General features: G+C 37.7%; 2 protein-coding genes across 2 annotated transcripts in view; one reads left to right on the plus strand and one right to left on the minus strand.

Annotated features, from left to right (window-relative positions):
* Positions 1 to 2289, plus strand: part of LOC107678212 (tubulin alpha chain-like) — a 4763-nt gene extending 2474 nt beyond the window's left edge. The window contains exons 2-4 of the mRNA XM_016473414.1: positions 494 to 716; positions 829 to 977; positions 1172 to 2289. Of these exons, the coding sequence (XP_016328900.1) occupies positions 494 to 716; positions 829 to 977; positions 1172 to 2149 (1350 nt within the window). The 3' untranslated portion in view covers positions 2150 to 2289. The remainder of the gene's footprint in view (positions 1 to 493; positions 717 to 828; positions 978 to 1171) is intronic.
* A 3113-nt stretch (positions 2290 to 5402) lies between these two features.
* The window catches only part of LOC107678173 (mitogen-activated protein kinase kinase kinase MLT-like), an 18743-nt gene continuing 7097 nt past the window's right edge, over positions 5403 to 17048 (minus strand). Inside the window, exons 4-12 of the mRNA XM_016473350.1 lie at positions 15362 to 15463; positions 15211 to 15276; positions 15088 to 15116; positions 14849 to 14986; positions 13783 to 13869; positions 11316 to 11390; positions 10700 to 10806; positions 9080 to 9221; positions 5403 to 6228 (exon numbers count right to left, since the gene is read on the minus strand). Of these exons, the coding sequence (XP_016328836.1) occupies positions 5881 to 6228; positions 9080 to 9221; positions 10700 to 10806; positions 11316 to 11390; positions 13783 to 13869; positions 14849 to 14986; positions 15088 to 15116; positions 15211 to 15276; positions 15362 to 15463 (1094 nt within the window). The 3' untranslated portion in view covers positions 5403 to 5880. The remainder of the gene's footprint in view (positions 6229 to 9079; positions 9222 to 10699; positions 10807 to 11315; positions 11391 to 13782; positions 13870 to 14848; positions 14987 to 15087; positions 15117 to 15210; positions 15277 to 15361; positions 15464 to 17048) is intronic.

The following is a 17048-nucleotide window of genomic DNA, read 5'->3' on the forward strand; positions in this document are numbered from 1 at the left end:
ATAATTAAGGGCGTGGCCACTTGAGTGACAGGTGGATTGCCGCTGCTGTCACCACCATCGAGCTAGGTGGGCGTGGTTTCAGCAACCTGCTCCCGCCTCTTTGCCCATTTTCGATTATCCGGGAGTAATGTTAGGAATTTGTAATGCTACAGTGAAAACAATGTATACTGTCACATCACTGCATTCAAACAAAGGCACTGTTCAACAGCTTTCCAAATGAAAAGAATAAACATTCTGCCCTGTCATTCTGCACCATTTCCATTATGGACGTAGTGTGTGCATCTAGATATCTGCTGTGGCCTCTTTCCATTAGATTAACAGAAATATGTGCAGTGACTTTATTGTATAACAATGCCTATTTATTTGATACATTTGAAGACATATAATTGACATGATCACAAATAATTCCCCCCCCCCCCCCCCCCTTTTTTTCATTTTCCAAGTTGTTGATGCTAACCATATCTTTTTTTTTTTCCCCCCTTTCTTGCTATAGCGTGAATGTATTTCCATGCACGTCGGCCAAGCCGGAGCCCAGATGGGCAATGCATGCTGGGAGTTGTATTGCCTGGAGCATGGGATCCAGCCAGATGGTCAGATGCCCAGTGACAAAACCATTGGAGGAGGCGACGACTCCTTCAACACTTTCTTCAGTGAGACTGGTGCTGGAAAACATGTCCCAAGAGCGGTCTTTGTCGATCTGGAGCCCACTGTCATTGGTAATTATTTATTATAAATGAATTTTGTTCCCTGCTGTAAAATGTTGAACTTTAGAGCAACTTTAGGTGTTTTGGTTAGCTTGCAGTTAAAATAAGTTCCTTCTTTTTTCAGATGAGGTGCGCACAGGTACCTACCGCCAGCTGTTCCACCCTGAGCAGTTGATCACTGGTAAAGAAGATGCTGCCAACAACTATGCCCGTGGGCACTACACCATTGGCAAGGAGATCATTGACCTGGTGCTGGACAGGACTCGCAAACTGGTAAGATGCTTTTACTGCTACCGTCTTCTCTATAAACTTGTAGATATTAGTTAGGATGTTCACAGAACATACACGTTCACCCCAAAACATACTATTAAGTAGGTAATAAAATATCAGTGAATTTAGTTATAATTGTGATAATGTTATTATAATTGATATATTTCCCATCTAAACATTCACTATTTTGTTTGCAGGCTGATCAGTGCACTGGGCTCCAGGGCTTCCTGATCTTCCACAGTTTTGGTGGTGGCACCGGCTCTGGGTTCACCTCCCTCCTAATGGAACGGCTCTCTGTCGACTACGGAAAGAAGTCAAAACTTGAGTTCGCTGTCTATCCAGCTCCTCAAGTGTCCACTGCGGTGGTGGAGCCCTACAACTCCATCCTTACCACCCACACCACCCTCGAGCACTCTGACTGTGCCTTTATGGTGGACAACGAGGCCATCTACGATATCTGCCGTAGAAACCTCGACATCGAGCGCCCCACCTACACAAACCTCAACAGGCTGATCGGGCAGATCGTTTCCTCCATCACTGCATCCCTGCGTTTCGATGGAGCCCTGAATGTAGATCTGACCGAGTTCCAAACCAACTTGGTTCCCTATCCACGTATCCACTTCCCACTGGCCACCTACGCCCCAGTGATCTCTGCAGAGAAGGCCTACCATGAGCAGCTGTCTGTCGCAGAAATCACCAATGCTTGCTTCGAGCCAGCCAATCAGATGGTGAAATGCGACCCTCGTCACGGCAAGTACATGGCTTGTTGTCTGCTGTACCGTGGAGATGTGGTTCCCAAAGACGTCAACTCTGCCATCGCCACCATCAAGACCAAGCGTAGCATCCAGTTTGTGGACTGGTGTCCCACTGGATTCAAGGTTGGCATCAACTACCAGCCACCGACCGTGGTTCCTGGAGGAGACCTGGCTAAGGTGCAGCGAGCTGTATGTATGCTGAGCAACACCACAGCCATCGCTGAAGCCTGGGCTCGTCTGGATCACAAGTTCGACCTGATGTACGCCAAGAGAGCTTTTGTTCATTGGTATGTGGGTGAAGGAATGGAGGAGGGTGAGTTCTCAGAGGCCAGAGAAGACATGGCTGCCCTGGAGAAGGATTACGAAGAGGTGGGAACAGACAGCGTCGGAGAAGAGGATGAAGAAGGAGAGGAGTATTAAATTGAGGGCTTGCTGACCCTTGCACAACCAAGCAAGACAACTTATGCCCGACTTAAAAATATGGAAAATGTTCTGTTATAAACCCACATTCCATGAAATAAAAATGTTCCTTTTATTGGGTCAACCTTATTGTGTTGCCATTCTGTTGCCATTGTCTTTTTTTTTTTGTCTCAAGTATGCTTGAGTATGACTGAGACACTGAGCCTTGCCAAAACTTCACAGCTTAAAGTAGCTGACGTGGTATTATTATGATTATTAGTTAGCAACCATGTTATGTCCACATTAGTGTTGGTAAAAGAAAATCATTTTACAAAAAAGATTGAATATATTTTTTCAAAATCCCATGTTATAAAAGACAAAGTTCTATGCAGGCTATTTTAGACAATATTGGCTGATTACATGGCAATGCCGACCTAAAATGCAAAATGTTTGCCTTCTCTCGCTTCACCGTTCCCACATCTTGGACCTCAAATACATGAAATATTAACTTTTTTTCTTTCGATGTAAAGAGTAAAGAAAATACTATACAAAATGTATTAAAACAACCACGGGCCAGTTGCAAAAACTTAGCCACCATGTTAAGACTGTCTTAAGAACTAGTTTGACCAACTAGCTTTTGCCAAAGGGGTAATCAGTCTTACTTTTCCGATACAAATAAGACCAATCTACCTTTTCATAACTGAATTAAAAAAGTTATGACCAGTCTTGATAAAAAAATTAGATGACTTTTTAAGACTAGTCTAAACAGTTTATGCAACCAGCCTCAGTTCATTATTCACCGCCCCCCCCCCCTAAGCAAATCTCATAGGTGACCTATGAGATTTAGAAAAACTGAGTTGTCACTACTGAAAGGTGAGGAGTTTGCATCTATGATACAGTGACTAAATCTCATAGGTGACCTATTTTGATGTCAAAAACTGAGTTGTCACTACTGAAAGGTGAGGAGTTTGCATCTATGATACAGTGACTAAAATATTAAATTAAAACTCGTATATTTGAAGCACTCTAAAGTCACATCTCTTTTTCTAGATACCTTTTTTTTGAGGTATTTAACCTGGCAAAACATTCAATCAGTCTTTTAAAAGCCTCCCACAATTATATTTGTCTACAAAACTAATTTTAAGCATTCAAAACAAATCCTTTAAATCTTAAAGATCATGAGAAAACTACATTTAGTCAAACGCAAATATTTCAGTCATATTGCTCTAGTTTCAATGCCATGGAACCAAACTACGTCTTATTCTCGGTGCAGTCAGGCTAATCTTATCCAGTCTCCTGCTTCGGATATAGTTTACGGATTAAACGATGAATAGGGTTATGTTTTTTACAAACACGCATGTTGTGTTTCCATGTTTTATGGGGACATTCCATAGGCGTAATGGTTTTTATACTGTACAAACTGTATGTGCTATTGCCCTACACCAGCCCTACCCCTTACAGGAAACTGCATTTTTACTTTATCAAAAAAACTAATTCTGTATGATTTATAAGCTTGTTTCCTCATGGGGACCTAAAAAATGTCCCAATAGGCCTACTTGGTCTGGTAGCACACAGTTGTATGTTGTGTATACAGAGGTGTGTGTGTGTGTCCGGTATTTATCACGTTATGGGGACCAAATGTCCCCACAAGGATAGTAATACTAGTAAATTTTGACCTTGTGGGGACATTTGGTCCCCATAACGTGATAAATACCAGGTACACACACACACACACCTCTGTATACACAACATACAACTGTGTGCTACCAGACCAAGTAGGCCTATTGTTTATACAGTCTATGAGAATTATAGCTTGGAGAACTGGCAGACAAATATGACTTTTTGTAAGCCTGTAAGCCTATTTTCTTCCTATGCCTTTTTGACATATGGATAGAATGCAGTCGTGGTTTAAGTGCTCAAGGAGTGTATGATACAAAGTGGGCCTCTCTGCTCTGACTCCAGTTTGCTCTCAGCTTATCTGTCACACACAGTCCAGCGAAGAGGCTGAAACAGCCGTCCAGATCCCGAGCGAATAATAAAAAAAACAAAACAAGTGAAAGCACTGGTTATGCTAGTCACATGACTCCAGAAATTTGCTAAACAAGTCATGTGGGCCGATGACAAGCATGTGCGATATGTGAGATTTGAGCACAAGTTTGAATGCAAATGTTACAGCCACAATGCCAGGGAGTTGCTTTGCGATTGTTCTGTGGTTTTTACTGCATATGAACTTTCAGGAGTGTGTAGGATGACTTTATTATTCAAATTTTCAAAAATTATTCAAATGAATATATTAATAATAATAATAGAATGGTAACACCTCATTTTAAGGTCCAATTCTCTCTATTAACTAGTTGCTTATTAGCATGCATATTACTATCATATTGGCTGTTTATTAGTACTTAATAGGCCTTATTCTCCATTCTTCTAGATCCCTTAATCTGACCCAATACCTAAACGTAACAACCACCTTACTAACTATTAATAAGCATCAAATTCGGAGTTGATATTGAATGTGATCCCTCATCTAAAGTGTTACCTCGGTAGGTTTCTTGCTTCTGTTGAGCACAAAAGAAGATATTTTGAAGAATGTCAGTAACCAATAAGTTGACAGTAACCATTAACCATATATATATATATATATATTTTTTTTTTTTTTTTAATTTTTTCCCCCCCCATACTATGGAAGTCAATGGCTTATATCAACATCCTTCAGAATATCTTCTTTTGTGCTCAACAGCTGAATGAAATACAGTTTTGGAGCAACGTGAGGGTGCGCATTTTTGGGTGAACTATTCCTTTAATATTAACAATATTATAAATAAAATAAAAAATAAACGTAATCTTAAAATATAATCTCAAAATTGTTTGAAAAATAATAAACTTGATGTCTAAAAGGGTAAAAAAAAAAAAGGCATAAAATGCTTAAATACATTTATTTAACCCCCTAAATAATTATTGTTTTTTATTTCCCAGTTTCTGTTTATAAAAACATTAAAACAAGCAGCTAGCACCTTTGTCTTACTTTATATTGTGGTCCTTAAATAGGTCTAAGCATTATTTTTACTTATTTAATCATCTGTCACATAACAGCATGTATAATTTATGCCTGTACCACGAACAACGCAGTGAATTATAATATTTTGTTCTACATATATTTTTTTTAAACATATATTGGAAATGTTCCCTTTTAGTTTGACCCATTTCACACAAGTTGTTCAGTATTTCCTTTATTTTATAAAAATGTCAGGGCTTTACAAAAACACAGCTTCAGAAATCCCATTAAATCTCACATCACACTTTATAAATACTGTAAATGTGACTGTCTCACAGGGGAAATCTCAGTATGATCTGCTGTCTCGCTCAGAGAAGGCAGAGGAAAATCCCTCCTACCAATGGTAAATCCTGCCATTTATGGGCATTTATGCAGTACCCTGTATTTTCCCAATTACAATGCAGTATCATTCATCGTGCTTGCTATTTATTTATACTGGTTAGCCGGTATATTCAGAACAGCAGCCCTACTGCTAACAGGGTAGCGTAATATTCTGCTCTGGATCAAGTAATGCATGTTTTTTTGCACTGAAACATACCACACATGGGTGCAACAATCTTTTAAAATATTCAGATCAATCGTAACAGTTTAAACTATTAATTCCTGATTTTGCAAGCTCTGACTCTCGACATTTGATCTTGCTTGGACCGGCTCTGACCCCATCTAGCCCCGCCCTATCGTACCGTGCTGCCCTCCACTAATCGCTGTCGTTGTCAGACCAGCCAAAGTCGTCCATGGTGATGGCCATGTTCAGTTTGCGTCCCTCACGAACACTGCAGGACTTGGAGGAATTCTTCTTTGCTTGCATGTTCAACTGCATCCCTGATTGGCTGACGAGGTTACCGCCGGGAATGTTCATATCCAGGTCAAAGACGCCCCCGAACCCCAGCATGAGCTTCTGTAGGCTGGCCTGGCCCAGATCCCCATTACTGCAGGTTGATGAAATCTGACAGCTGACCTCCGAGCTTTTGCTCTCCTCCATGTGAGCCTCATAGAAGGACTCGGCGCTGAGAGTGGCTGCCAAGGGGGAAATATGTGAAAACAGCTGCGAAAAGAACATGAAGTCAATTAACAATTTGTAAGTAGTCATTAGAATTAAAGGTGGAAATGTACTTCAATGGAAACAGCGTTCCTGTTCTTTCTGGCCAACAAATTTCCATCATTTTTCTATGATTTTTAAAAATACTTTGGTAACACTTTACATAAGCCTTTATGTATAATGCATAATAAAGGTATTCGTAATGTACAGCGTAATGCATTATATCGTTTCATAAATAATTTTGTAACAAAAGTTAAAATGCATTATATTTCAAGGTTTGTTTGTCGTGTTTTAATGCATTATACTTTCTAACGGTGTAACAATGAATAGATAAGTATTATAATGTATGTTATTCGTGAGATCATACAATGCATTATAAGGTTCATAACACGGCATAATTAATGCATTAAAAGTGCACTTAATTGTATTTAATGTGAACTTGTAGCGTACTTCAAATCTTAGAAGTATATTTTAAAAAACGTACAAAAAAACTTTTAGATTCAATAATAATGAAATAAAGGCATCGTAAGTGTACTTAAAGGGTTAGTTCACCCAAAAATGAAAATTAGGCTGTGTTTTACTCACCCCCGAGGCATCCTAGGTGTATATGAAAAACGCATCGATTCGCTACATAAGGCCTTTGTTCACCCCCCGGAATGGTGTGAGACACTTTTTTTATGGATGGGTGATTTTTATTTAAGTTATTTTGGACTGAAGCAATGCAACACCCGCTGAGTGGCATTAAACAGCTTGAAAGATCAAAGACAATTTTTAATATAACTCCAACTGTCTCCAAGAAAGTCATATACACCTAGGATGCCTCGGGGGTGAGTAAAACACAGCCTAATTTTCATTTTTGGGTGAACTAACCCTTTAAAGAGAGTAAACTTTCATGACTGTTTTTTAACACGTATGTACACTTAAAAAGTATATAATGTATATAAAGTATGTAGTAATATCAAATCAAAAAAATATGCGCTTTAAAGAAGTGTGTGTTGATGTGTTGAATAACACTACAGTGCATGCAAAGTACTTTATTAAAGTATTATTATAGTAAAGTACTGTAGAGTGGTATTCAATATTACATTTAAAGTTAATATATTTTAAATATACTAAACTGCAACTTCATTACAAATATGCAATTACAAATATAAAACAAATATTTGAAAGTATGCTAAAGCATACTTGTTTCTCACAAGGCTATGTTACTGTATTATGCGGATTTTCTCTATGCAGTCTGCCAAAATTTGCACCACACAATCAAGGCACACTACCACTTATGTTGCACACAACGCAGTTTTGTTTTAGCCCAGACTTTGTTGAAGTTTCACTACTCCTTTGTGTAACTTCCTACTTAATCAGACCGCTGCAGGTCACGTGAAAACACAACAATGTCAGCATACTACAACTTTAAAAACTGTGCATTGGTGTGTCATATAAACTCTTGATTAAAACTATAGGCCTCATTCATGAAACATTTGTAAATATATGAATACATTCAGAGTAATTGGCATGTAAAATGGACCTTCCTGAAAACCAGATTCACAAACCTCTGATTCGATAGTTAAACGTGTGAATGTTAATAAGCCACTGCAGACAGCAAGCCAAATAAGTTGAACCTCAATCTCTTAAAGATTACCTAGCTATATTGGCAAACAAACTCATAAAATATTATTATATTACATATAGCGTTATCAAAATGCAGTGTTTAAAAAAATGAAACATTTGGATGTTTTACACATCATTTACACATGGTTGGGAGCAGGTGTAAATTTTTTTGTGTACCAAATAACATTTTGAAAATATGAAAATTTTCTTGAATCCAAATATGTATGCCAGTCCAATGACTTAATGAACAGTTTACACACACACACACACACACACACACACACACACACACACACATTTGTTTTTGTGAATTGTGGGGACATTCCATAGGCGTGATGGTTTTTATACTGTACAAACTGTATAAGCTATTGCCCTACACCTAAACCTACCCCTTACAGGAAACTCTGCATTTTTACCTTCTCAAAAAAACTCACTGTATGATTTATAAGGGTTTTGAAAAATGGGGACATGGGGTAATGTCCTCATAAGTCATCTTCTCCTTGTAATACCTATGTCATACCCATGTCATTATACAAATTTATGTCCTCATTTGTCACAAAAACGCACACACTTTGAAAAATGGGGACATGGGGTAATGTCCTCATAAGTCATCTTTTCCTTGTAATACCTATGTCATACCCATGTCATTATACAAATTTGTGTCCTCATATGTCACAAAAACGCACACACGCACACACACACACACACACACACACACACACACACAAGAATCTTTCTGCTTGTGTTTCATGAATGAAGCCCATAGTGTAGGCCTATATTTTCTTCTTTCTCCTGCTGTATCTCAAATATAGAGACAACTATGAGTAAGCCATTCATAGGTCACGCACAGTTCAGATATAATATATTATAAAGATATTATAAGCAGAAATTATAAACACTGTGACACTATCAAAACATCCAGGCCAGCCCAACACAGCAACTTTAACTCGTAAGACTGTTTGTCTGTCCAATCTCAGACGAGGCGAATTTGAGAATACTCATTATTGTTATTATATTACAATTCTGTTTGATACCACAAATGGTGCAAAAACAACACACTCCATAAAGGCGAAGGGCCACTAGTGGCATCAAACCGACCTGTAATATAATACTGTAATAGTAATAATAATGAGGATTCTCAAACTCTGCCGTTTTGGATTGCAATATTATGTACTATGTAGCACACAGTATGCAGAAGTGTGGTTGCAAAATTAGTTGTTATTTTGAGCACAGAATGATGAGGACTCACAGGAGTGCAGGATCTGGATCTTTCCATAAGTCTGTTTTCCCACTCTGTCAGTCGCCTTTCTCTTTCCGCCAGCTCTTGCTCCTTACAGCTCAACTCCCTCTCCAGCTGCTTCAAGCGTTCCAGCGTCTCCTCTATCTCACATCTTACAGACAGAAGACACAGGAAGTTTGAGCAACACACTAACATCATGTACAAAAAACATGGAAAAATCATTATCGCCAATTCAAAATGCACCTTTGACCTAAAAACCCCCAGCTGTCTGCAATTCCTATCTGTGCCAGCAGGTGGTACTGTATGCTAAACAATACAACCCCCACACAAAGCCTTTAGTGTGGCTATTTATAAACAGGTATGTGAAGGAAGGCCAGAATGCTCCCCTCCTCAACCCCTCTGCCCTCAAAGCCCTATCAGCCCCTGCCAAAATCTCTCCACACACACTCTCAAAACTTCCCTCCTGCTAGAATTGATTTCTCTACCACTCTCATGAGGAGCGTTTCCAGAATGTCTCACCCTCCCTCTTCCTCCCCCTTCTGCTCCTCGCTCTCTTTTTCCATTCCTCTCAGTTCTTTTCAGACATATCTCTCTTCATGCACTGCAGCTCTGCTGAAGTCGAGCATTCATTGTGTTTGTTTCCTCTATTTGTTTTTGCTCTTACAACTCATCCCTCTATATCCAAACCTAGTCTACTTTTTTACTTAAATTATTACACTATAGTTCCTCAAAACTTGATACTCACAAAAGTTTAAAAGCAAGTTTAAAGTTAAAGTTAAACTTCACAGAAAATAATTTTGATAATTTCACAATTATGCCAGTAAGTGTATACAGGTGCATCTCAATAAATTAGAATGTCGTGGAAAAGTTCATTTATTTCAGTAATTCAACTCAAATTGTGAAACTCGTGTATTAAATAAATTCAATGCACACAGACTGAATTAGTTTAAGTCTTTGGTTCTTTTAATTGTGATGATTTTGGCTCACATTTAACAAAAACCCACCAATTCACTATCTAAACAAATTAGAATATGGTGACATGCCAATCAGCTAATCATGACATTCTAATTTATTGAGATGCACCTGTATAGTATGCTGTAATCTCATATGGCTAAAAGGTGCAGTAGTCAGACTGCTAATAAAATGTATGCAATTTGCCATTATTAAGTCAAGTATTAAAAAAGCTTAATATTTCAGCTTTTAAACTCTCCAAAACACCTCATAGGTGTCCATTACATTAACATTCAGGTGTACAATAAGGCACACATATGTTTTGCTAGTTTTTACGAATCAATAGACAAACTGAAATAATTTTCTGTAGTAATTTCCACATACAGACAGTTACTTCCTGTTTCATATTTGGGTTTTTAACGTATGCTTTGTGTTTTTAATTCTTGTAAGTTGTGTGAAACTGGCTATTGATTAATTGTTTCCAAAGTTTACACTTTTTATAATTAGATTATGTGTCCATATGAATCACGCTTGTCATTTGCAAAATTGTAAACAAAACCCTCAAATATTTTGGCTTTTTTTTTTTTTTGAAGAAGAACATGCTTATAACCTTATTTTTTAATTTAGCACTTCAAAACTACAAAAAAAAGTTGCCAGCAAGTTCTGGACTGTACGTACCGCCACTCTGCTTTGTTATGTAAGAAGGAATTGCACTGGCCCGGCAGTTTGCTGTCGTTTTTCATGGTCTCTAGGGTGCTCAGGACCTGTTTGAACTGTGGCCTTTCCTGGAGATGAAAGAGCGTGTTTATTATGGTCATCCTTCAGCACAATGTAATACACCAACTAAATCAAAGTTTGAGTTCAAGCGTTCATTAAAATGATAAAAACCTCATCCACTCTCCTTTTTTTGGTCACTTAGCTCTTAAAATGTTTGGTCATAAACCTTCGAAATTTGAGGTCACACTGAGGTCAGCAAGAATACATGGCATAATTTGCACACAATTTTTTCACATTGAATTTGATTATGAATCACCTTTCTCTGAAAAACAAAACAGAACACTAATTCTCCACTTGCTGAACAATTTGTAGAATGATTCTTGCCGTATGTTATTTCAGGCTCAGTGTGAAGATGTTCCTGACTTCATTTTAAGGAACAGCTGCTTGTGGTGCTCCTTCATTTGCAAGTCTCTTTGAATAAAAGCATCTGCTGAATGACTAAATGTAAACAGTTTATAGGATTCCAGTGAGCCTGATCATCAAATGAGCTGAATTTCGGCTCTATCCCACCACGTACCTTGGGCTCTGCAATCCAGCAGCATCTCATCAGGTCTGCAAAGCTAGCGGGGCAGCTGCTGGGAATGGTCGGCCTCTGGAACACATAACCCGCACAAATACCACAGACACATGCACACACATTAGAATCCATTTCAAAAACCCATTATAGCAGCCATTGCATAAAATTCTAATTTTAGCACGAGTCCGGTTTTAGTTCACAAAAGCAACTGCTGCAAAGCGTTCCTCTGGGCTAAGTTTACATCACAACTCAAATGGAGCGTATATCTCCATTTTCAAAGAGTCTGATATATAATAACCAGTATATGAGGATTAACAAAGAGCTTTTACACGGCCGCTGTTTACACTGCTAAGTGATAAAACTGAGTTCGCACTCAAGATAATGGAACTTTAAGAGCATGTGAGGAGAGATGCTGTAATAGAGACTTGACGAATCCCATTTGATAAGCCACACATGTAGGAATCTAATACTGTCCAAGTGGCTCGTCCAATAGCAACAGCTGCACAGTATTAGATCTGACAAACAGCGCTGGCACACCACATAATCATGAGCCCACGAGAGAATGGAAAATGCTCCTTCCCACTGGGAATTTAAAATAAACCAAAATATCTTTTCATCCATCTTTTGACCTCTCCCACTCCCCCTCGCCAACATTTTCTCTTATAAGTCTGCAACTCTGTCTCAGGCTGGGATGTTTATCTTAAAAGGTTTCTTGAATACCCCCTACAGCACTAAAACCACTGTGGTCTCATCCGATCTTCACCTGATGGCTTCTCTGCAAACATAAAGAGAACCACAATATATCTTAACTCTCTGTAATGTATGCTAGAGCTCAATAAAAGTTGCAGGGGTTCTTGTTCAAATACAGAGCGAAGCCTCTGGATCAGCCCGCTATAAATAACCAACTAAAGCAAGCAATGGAATCTATGATCGTACTGTTCTGTTACCCACAGGAAGAACAAGAAACATAAAAGTTCCAAATCATTATCATTAGGTGTGGATCAATGTGAAGCCTGTTCCAAAAGTTCCTCAGCATTATTACTTTTAATTCTAAAATTCCTTCTTTAGGTCAAATTCGTAGGAAGCACTGCATATGTATAATTTTAATATTTTCATCGGATTGGAAGAACTGGTGTAGATCTGAAATAATCTGATCAATAGGATAAAAATAAGCATGTAAAAGCTTGAAATTGACTATTTTCTCAATCAGACTCAAGAATACCTTGCACACGTGTGCAGTCCCATGATGCATATGAATACATATGTGACCCTGGACCACAAAACCAGTCATAATTAGCACGGGTATATTTGTATTAATAGCCAAAAATACATTGCATGGGTCAAAATAATAGATTTTTCTTTTATGCCAAAAATCATTAGGATGTTAAGTAAAGATCATGTTCCATGAACATATTTTGTAAATTTCCTACCGTAAATATATTCAAACTTAATTTTTGATTGGTAATATGCATTGCTAAGAACTTCATTTGGACAACTTTAAAGACGATTTCTTTGCACCCTTAGATTCCAGATTTTCAAATAGTTGTATCTCGACCAAATATTGTCCAATCCTAACAAACCATACATCAATGGAAAGCTTATTTATTCAGCTTAATAAATATATGCATAAATCTCAAAATGTGCGTATGTTTGTTTACATCTTACATCTTTGTTTACATCTTTGACATACATGTAAGCTTTCTTTACAGATGTGTCATTAAAATGAGCAGCTCTCCAGTTCTGAACATGGCAACTGGGCGTAACGCATGCGTTTTATTCAGAATACATGTAATGCACATGTAAACAAATATGTAAATTGGACTGCAAAGTTTTGGGTTCACATAAACAAGACTTTCAGAATATGAAATTGAATTGGATTCAGTCAAACTGAAGAAAATGAGTGCATGTAAACATAGCTAGTGAGAGAATTAGTGATTCTAAACATACTATAAAATTCATTCAGTAATTAAAAGTATTGGGATAAAATAGTTCAGTCTTGACAGTAAACAAACTCTAGTGAAATCCATTGTTTGCAAAACTATTTGCTGCCTATGTATGTTACTTAGGATCACAGACCGGATGGGTGGATCTAAGAGTACCACACTCTAATTTGTAACTGAAAGCATGATAAAATTCACCAAAATGTGATAAATGAGAATGCGAATGAGTTCTGTGGGCACAGTTTCCATGCGGGAAACTGAGGTTAAAACAGAGGTTCCAATAAAGTGAGGATGCAGCTGTCTATGTCAGAAAGAAGTTCACTAAGTTTTGGAACAAAGCCAGGAAAAGAGTTAGCCAAAGCTACTACAACTACTGACAATGTATCACAGACATATTCATAGCAAAACTGACTTTAAAACTTAAAACAGTAATGCAACTATACTAATATTACATTCATGTGGTGGTTGCACAGAAATAACATTTCTCTCTAAAGAACACTAAGGGATTGTGGGATACTGTGTAGTACCTCATGTTTTTCCACCACCAACCAGGCCACCTGCAAACCCTCAAAACCTTTAAATGGAACTTCTCTGGTCAGCATCTCCCATAATACCTGCAAGACCAACCACAAATCAAACAATAAATGTACAGATGTCCTGGCATTGCTCTCTACAACAAAACTGGCATATTCCACAAACAAAAACATATATGGGTTGAAGAACATGGAATGCAGTTTATGCAGACCGTGTTTGAAATAACAATTGATTCAGACAGTCAAACATGCATACACAACAGCCATACGTGTGTATATACTGTACATCTATCTATCTATAAACCCTAAAATACAAGCCTCACATTTGCTTTTTTTTTCTTTTTTTTTTTAAACAGAATACAATAGAAGATATTTAGCGAAATGTCCTGGCTGCTCTTTTCCATAAAATGAAAGTGAAACCATAATACTGTCAGACTCTGTTCCATGTTTTGTGTGTGTCCTGCTCCCCATGTGCCTTCCCATGCCCTTATTTGGTTAGTTTCCTGTTCCTCCCCTGATTAGTGTTTCATTGCTCCCAGGTGTGTCTCTTCATCCCCTCCTCCTGTGGGTATAAATGGTGTTCCCTGTGTGTGCTCCAGCATCCGGTATTGTTCAGGTCATGTTCATGTCATGTCTTCATGTATTGCGTGAGTGTTCCGTGTTCCTTTGTGTAAATTAAAACCCAGTTGGATTGATGTACTCCTCGTCTCTCTCCGTTCCTTGCTCCTGACTCTGCTCAGCAGTGCACCCGTGACAAATACATTCTTTTCAGTATTACTTCATGAACTGAAAAATAATTTTTTGTAACAATGTGAAAGTCTGTTTTGGTGTCACTGTTGATTAATTATAATGCATCCTTGCTGAATAAAAGTATAAAAGTAGGGTGCGTAAAAAAATTATTCAAAAGTCCCTTTGTGTTACATGAAATAAGAAAATTTTTAATTTTTAAAATTTAAATTCTTAAACTATCCCATTTTATGAACCTTTTTTTAATTACAGGGACACAGAGATAAAAAAAATGTGATCACAGCACATTCATACTACAAATATAAGTACTGACCACGCCATATGAGTAGGTGTCACATGTTTCTGAGACGGGAAGACTCTGGATCACTTCAGGGGCCATCCAAGGGAAGGTGCCCACCAGAGACATGTGCGTTGTGTGAGAAACCAACTTAGATGCTCCAAAATCACAGATCTGACCCCGAAAAAATGCATTATGCAGGGACAGTCAACTGAGTTTAAATCCTAAGATTTTATTATGAATATTTGGATTTGAATAAAAAACAGGAAGCATACCTTTAATACATTGTCTGCAGTTAACACAACTAATAGAGAGAAAATAAAACAGTTATTTGTGTATAATCTTCATGTTTGTATTTTTTGCATGTGAAATTGCTCACAGCACAGCTAAGAACTCACCATTTCTTGACTTCAGGTCTCTATGAATGACTTTCACAGGGGCCTCGGCATGTAAATAATGCACTCCTACAGAGAAACAAATCACAGAACCAGCCATTATCTCATAAGGAAAATGTGACGGAGCTCATTACATAAACACAGGTATTCATACCTTTAGCAATATCCATCGCCCAGGTCATTACTTGATCCATATCCATCTCCTCACTGTCAGCACTGGACAAATATTCATACAGTGATCCTCTGCTGGCATATTCTACAATACAAACACGCAAACCATATACATATCACCACATGTGTCGACTAAATGTTGTGGAGCTGATATATACTGTAGATGATAGCTTCATTTTTTGGACCACAAAATTTTGGGGTCAGTAAGATTTTTTAATGTTTTTTAAAAGTCTCTTATGCTCACCAAGGCTGCATTTAATTGATAAAACATACAGAAAAAAACAGTAATGTTGTGAAATATTATTACAATTTAAAATAACTTTTTTCTATTTGAATATATTTTTAAAATGTAATTTATTCCTGTGCTGCAAAGCTGAATTTTCAGCATCATTACTCCAGTCTTCAGTGTCACATGATCCTTCAGAAATCATTCTAATATGCTGATTTGCTGCTCAATGAACAGATATGTAGCATACTATCTTTGGACACCAATTTTTCACCATTCTTGGATGAATAGAAAGTTCAAAAGCAAAGCATTTATTTGAAATACAAATCTTTAGTGACATTATAAAAGTCTTTACTATCACTTCAATTTAATACATCCTTGTCGAACAAAAAGTACTCATTTGTGTGTATTGCTTGTGACTGTAACCAGTTTTACACACAGAGAAGCGAAGAGAGAGAGAGACAAGCTGAACAAGCAAAAAGCTTGTCTCATGTCGAGATGTCAATCAACACATGAGATCATCTATCACCAACCCTCGAGTGAAGTCAAATACAGCTTAGCACACTCAGGGTTTCCCATTTACACATGCACACATCCACAGACACACAGGGAGCAGATGCTGGCAGCAGGAGTCAGAGGATGACCGTTAGATTTACTGAATACCCAGCTGACAAAGCCACTGAAAGACATGCTCTCGAGAAATGATTAGGCCACATAAATCTGCTCATAAGCGCATTCACATCCCTGGAGACAAAGATCACAATAGGATGTTTAATAAAATGGCTAGGCAACTGTGCAAGCGTGTAAGTGTGCGTCTGTCCTGTTGATTAACTATCCTCACACTCTGATTACCCACAAAGCTTTTTACAGTCACAACAACCTGGCAATAAGCAGTAGTGAAATATTTGGGAGAGGGGTACAAGAGGGGCATAGCTTAGGAATAAAATAATCACAAAGAAGATCTCTATAATATCTTAGCGATTTCTCGTAAACAGCAATGAGATACATATTTTCCATTTCAAAATGATTTAAAATTCAAAATCATTTCGAAATTTGATCTGTTAATTGCAGATCAAATAACAGATCAAATTTCAGAAGTTCAATACACAGCTTTTTATTAAAACTACAGGGTTGTTTGATACACTTTCCCTGCATGGCTGCAAACATTTGACATTTTTTTATTTCATATTGTAAGCTTTTAAAATTACATTTATTTAGAAAATATTGCAATAACTATTAGATATTATTAGGGCTGTCGCGATTCGTCGATTTTATTCGACTATTCGATTTTTAAAAATCCTCGACTTCATTTTGCAAACTCAGGAGAATACATCCCGGTTTCAAAATAAAAGCTCAAACCCTCACCCCAATGAGTTACATGTTTTGATGTCCACATATTCTTTTAATTACAGTGGCTATAGCATTTCTGTCCTAAAGAAATGGC

This window comes from Sinocyclocheilus anshuiensis, unplaced genomic scaffold (assembly GCF_001515605.1).
Source record: "Sinocyclocheilus anshuiensis isolate Anshui unplaced genomic scaffold, SAMN03320099.WGS_v1.1 scaffold648, whole genome shotgun sequence".
Lineage (NCBI taxonomy): Eukaryota > Metazoa > Chordata > Actinopteri > Cypriniformes > Cyprinidae > Sinocyclocheilus > Sinocyclocheilus anshuiensis.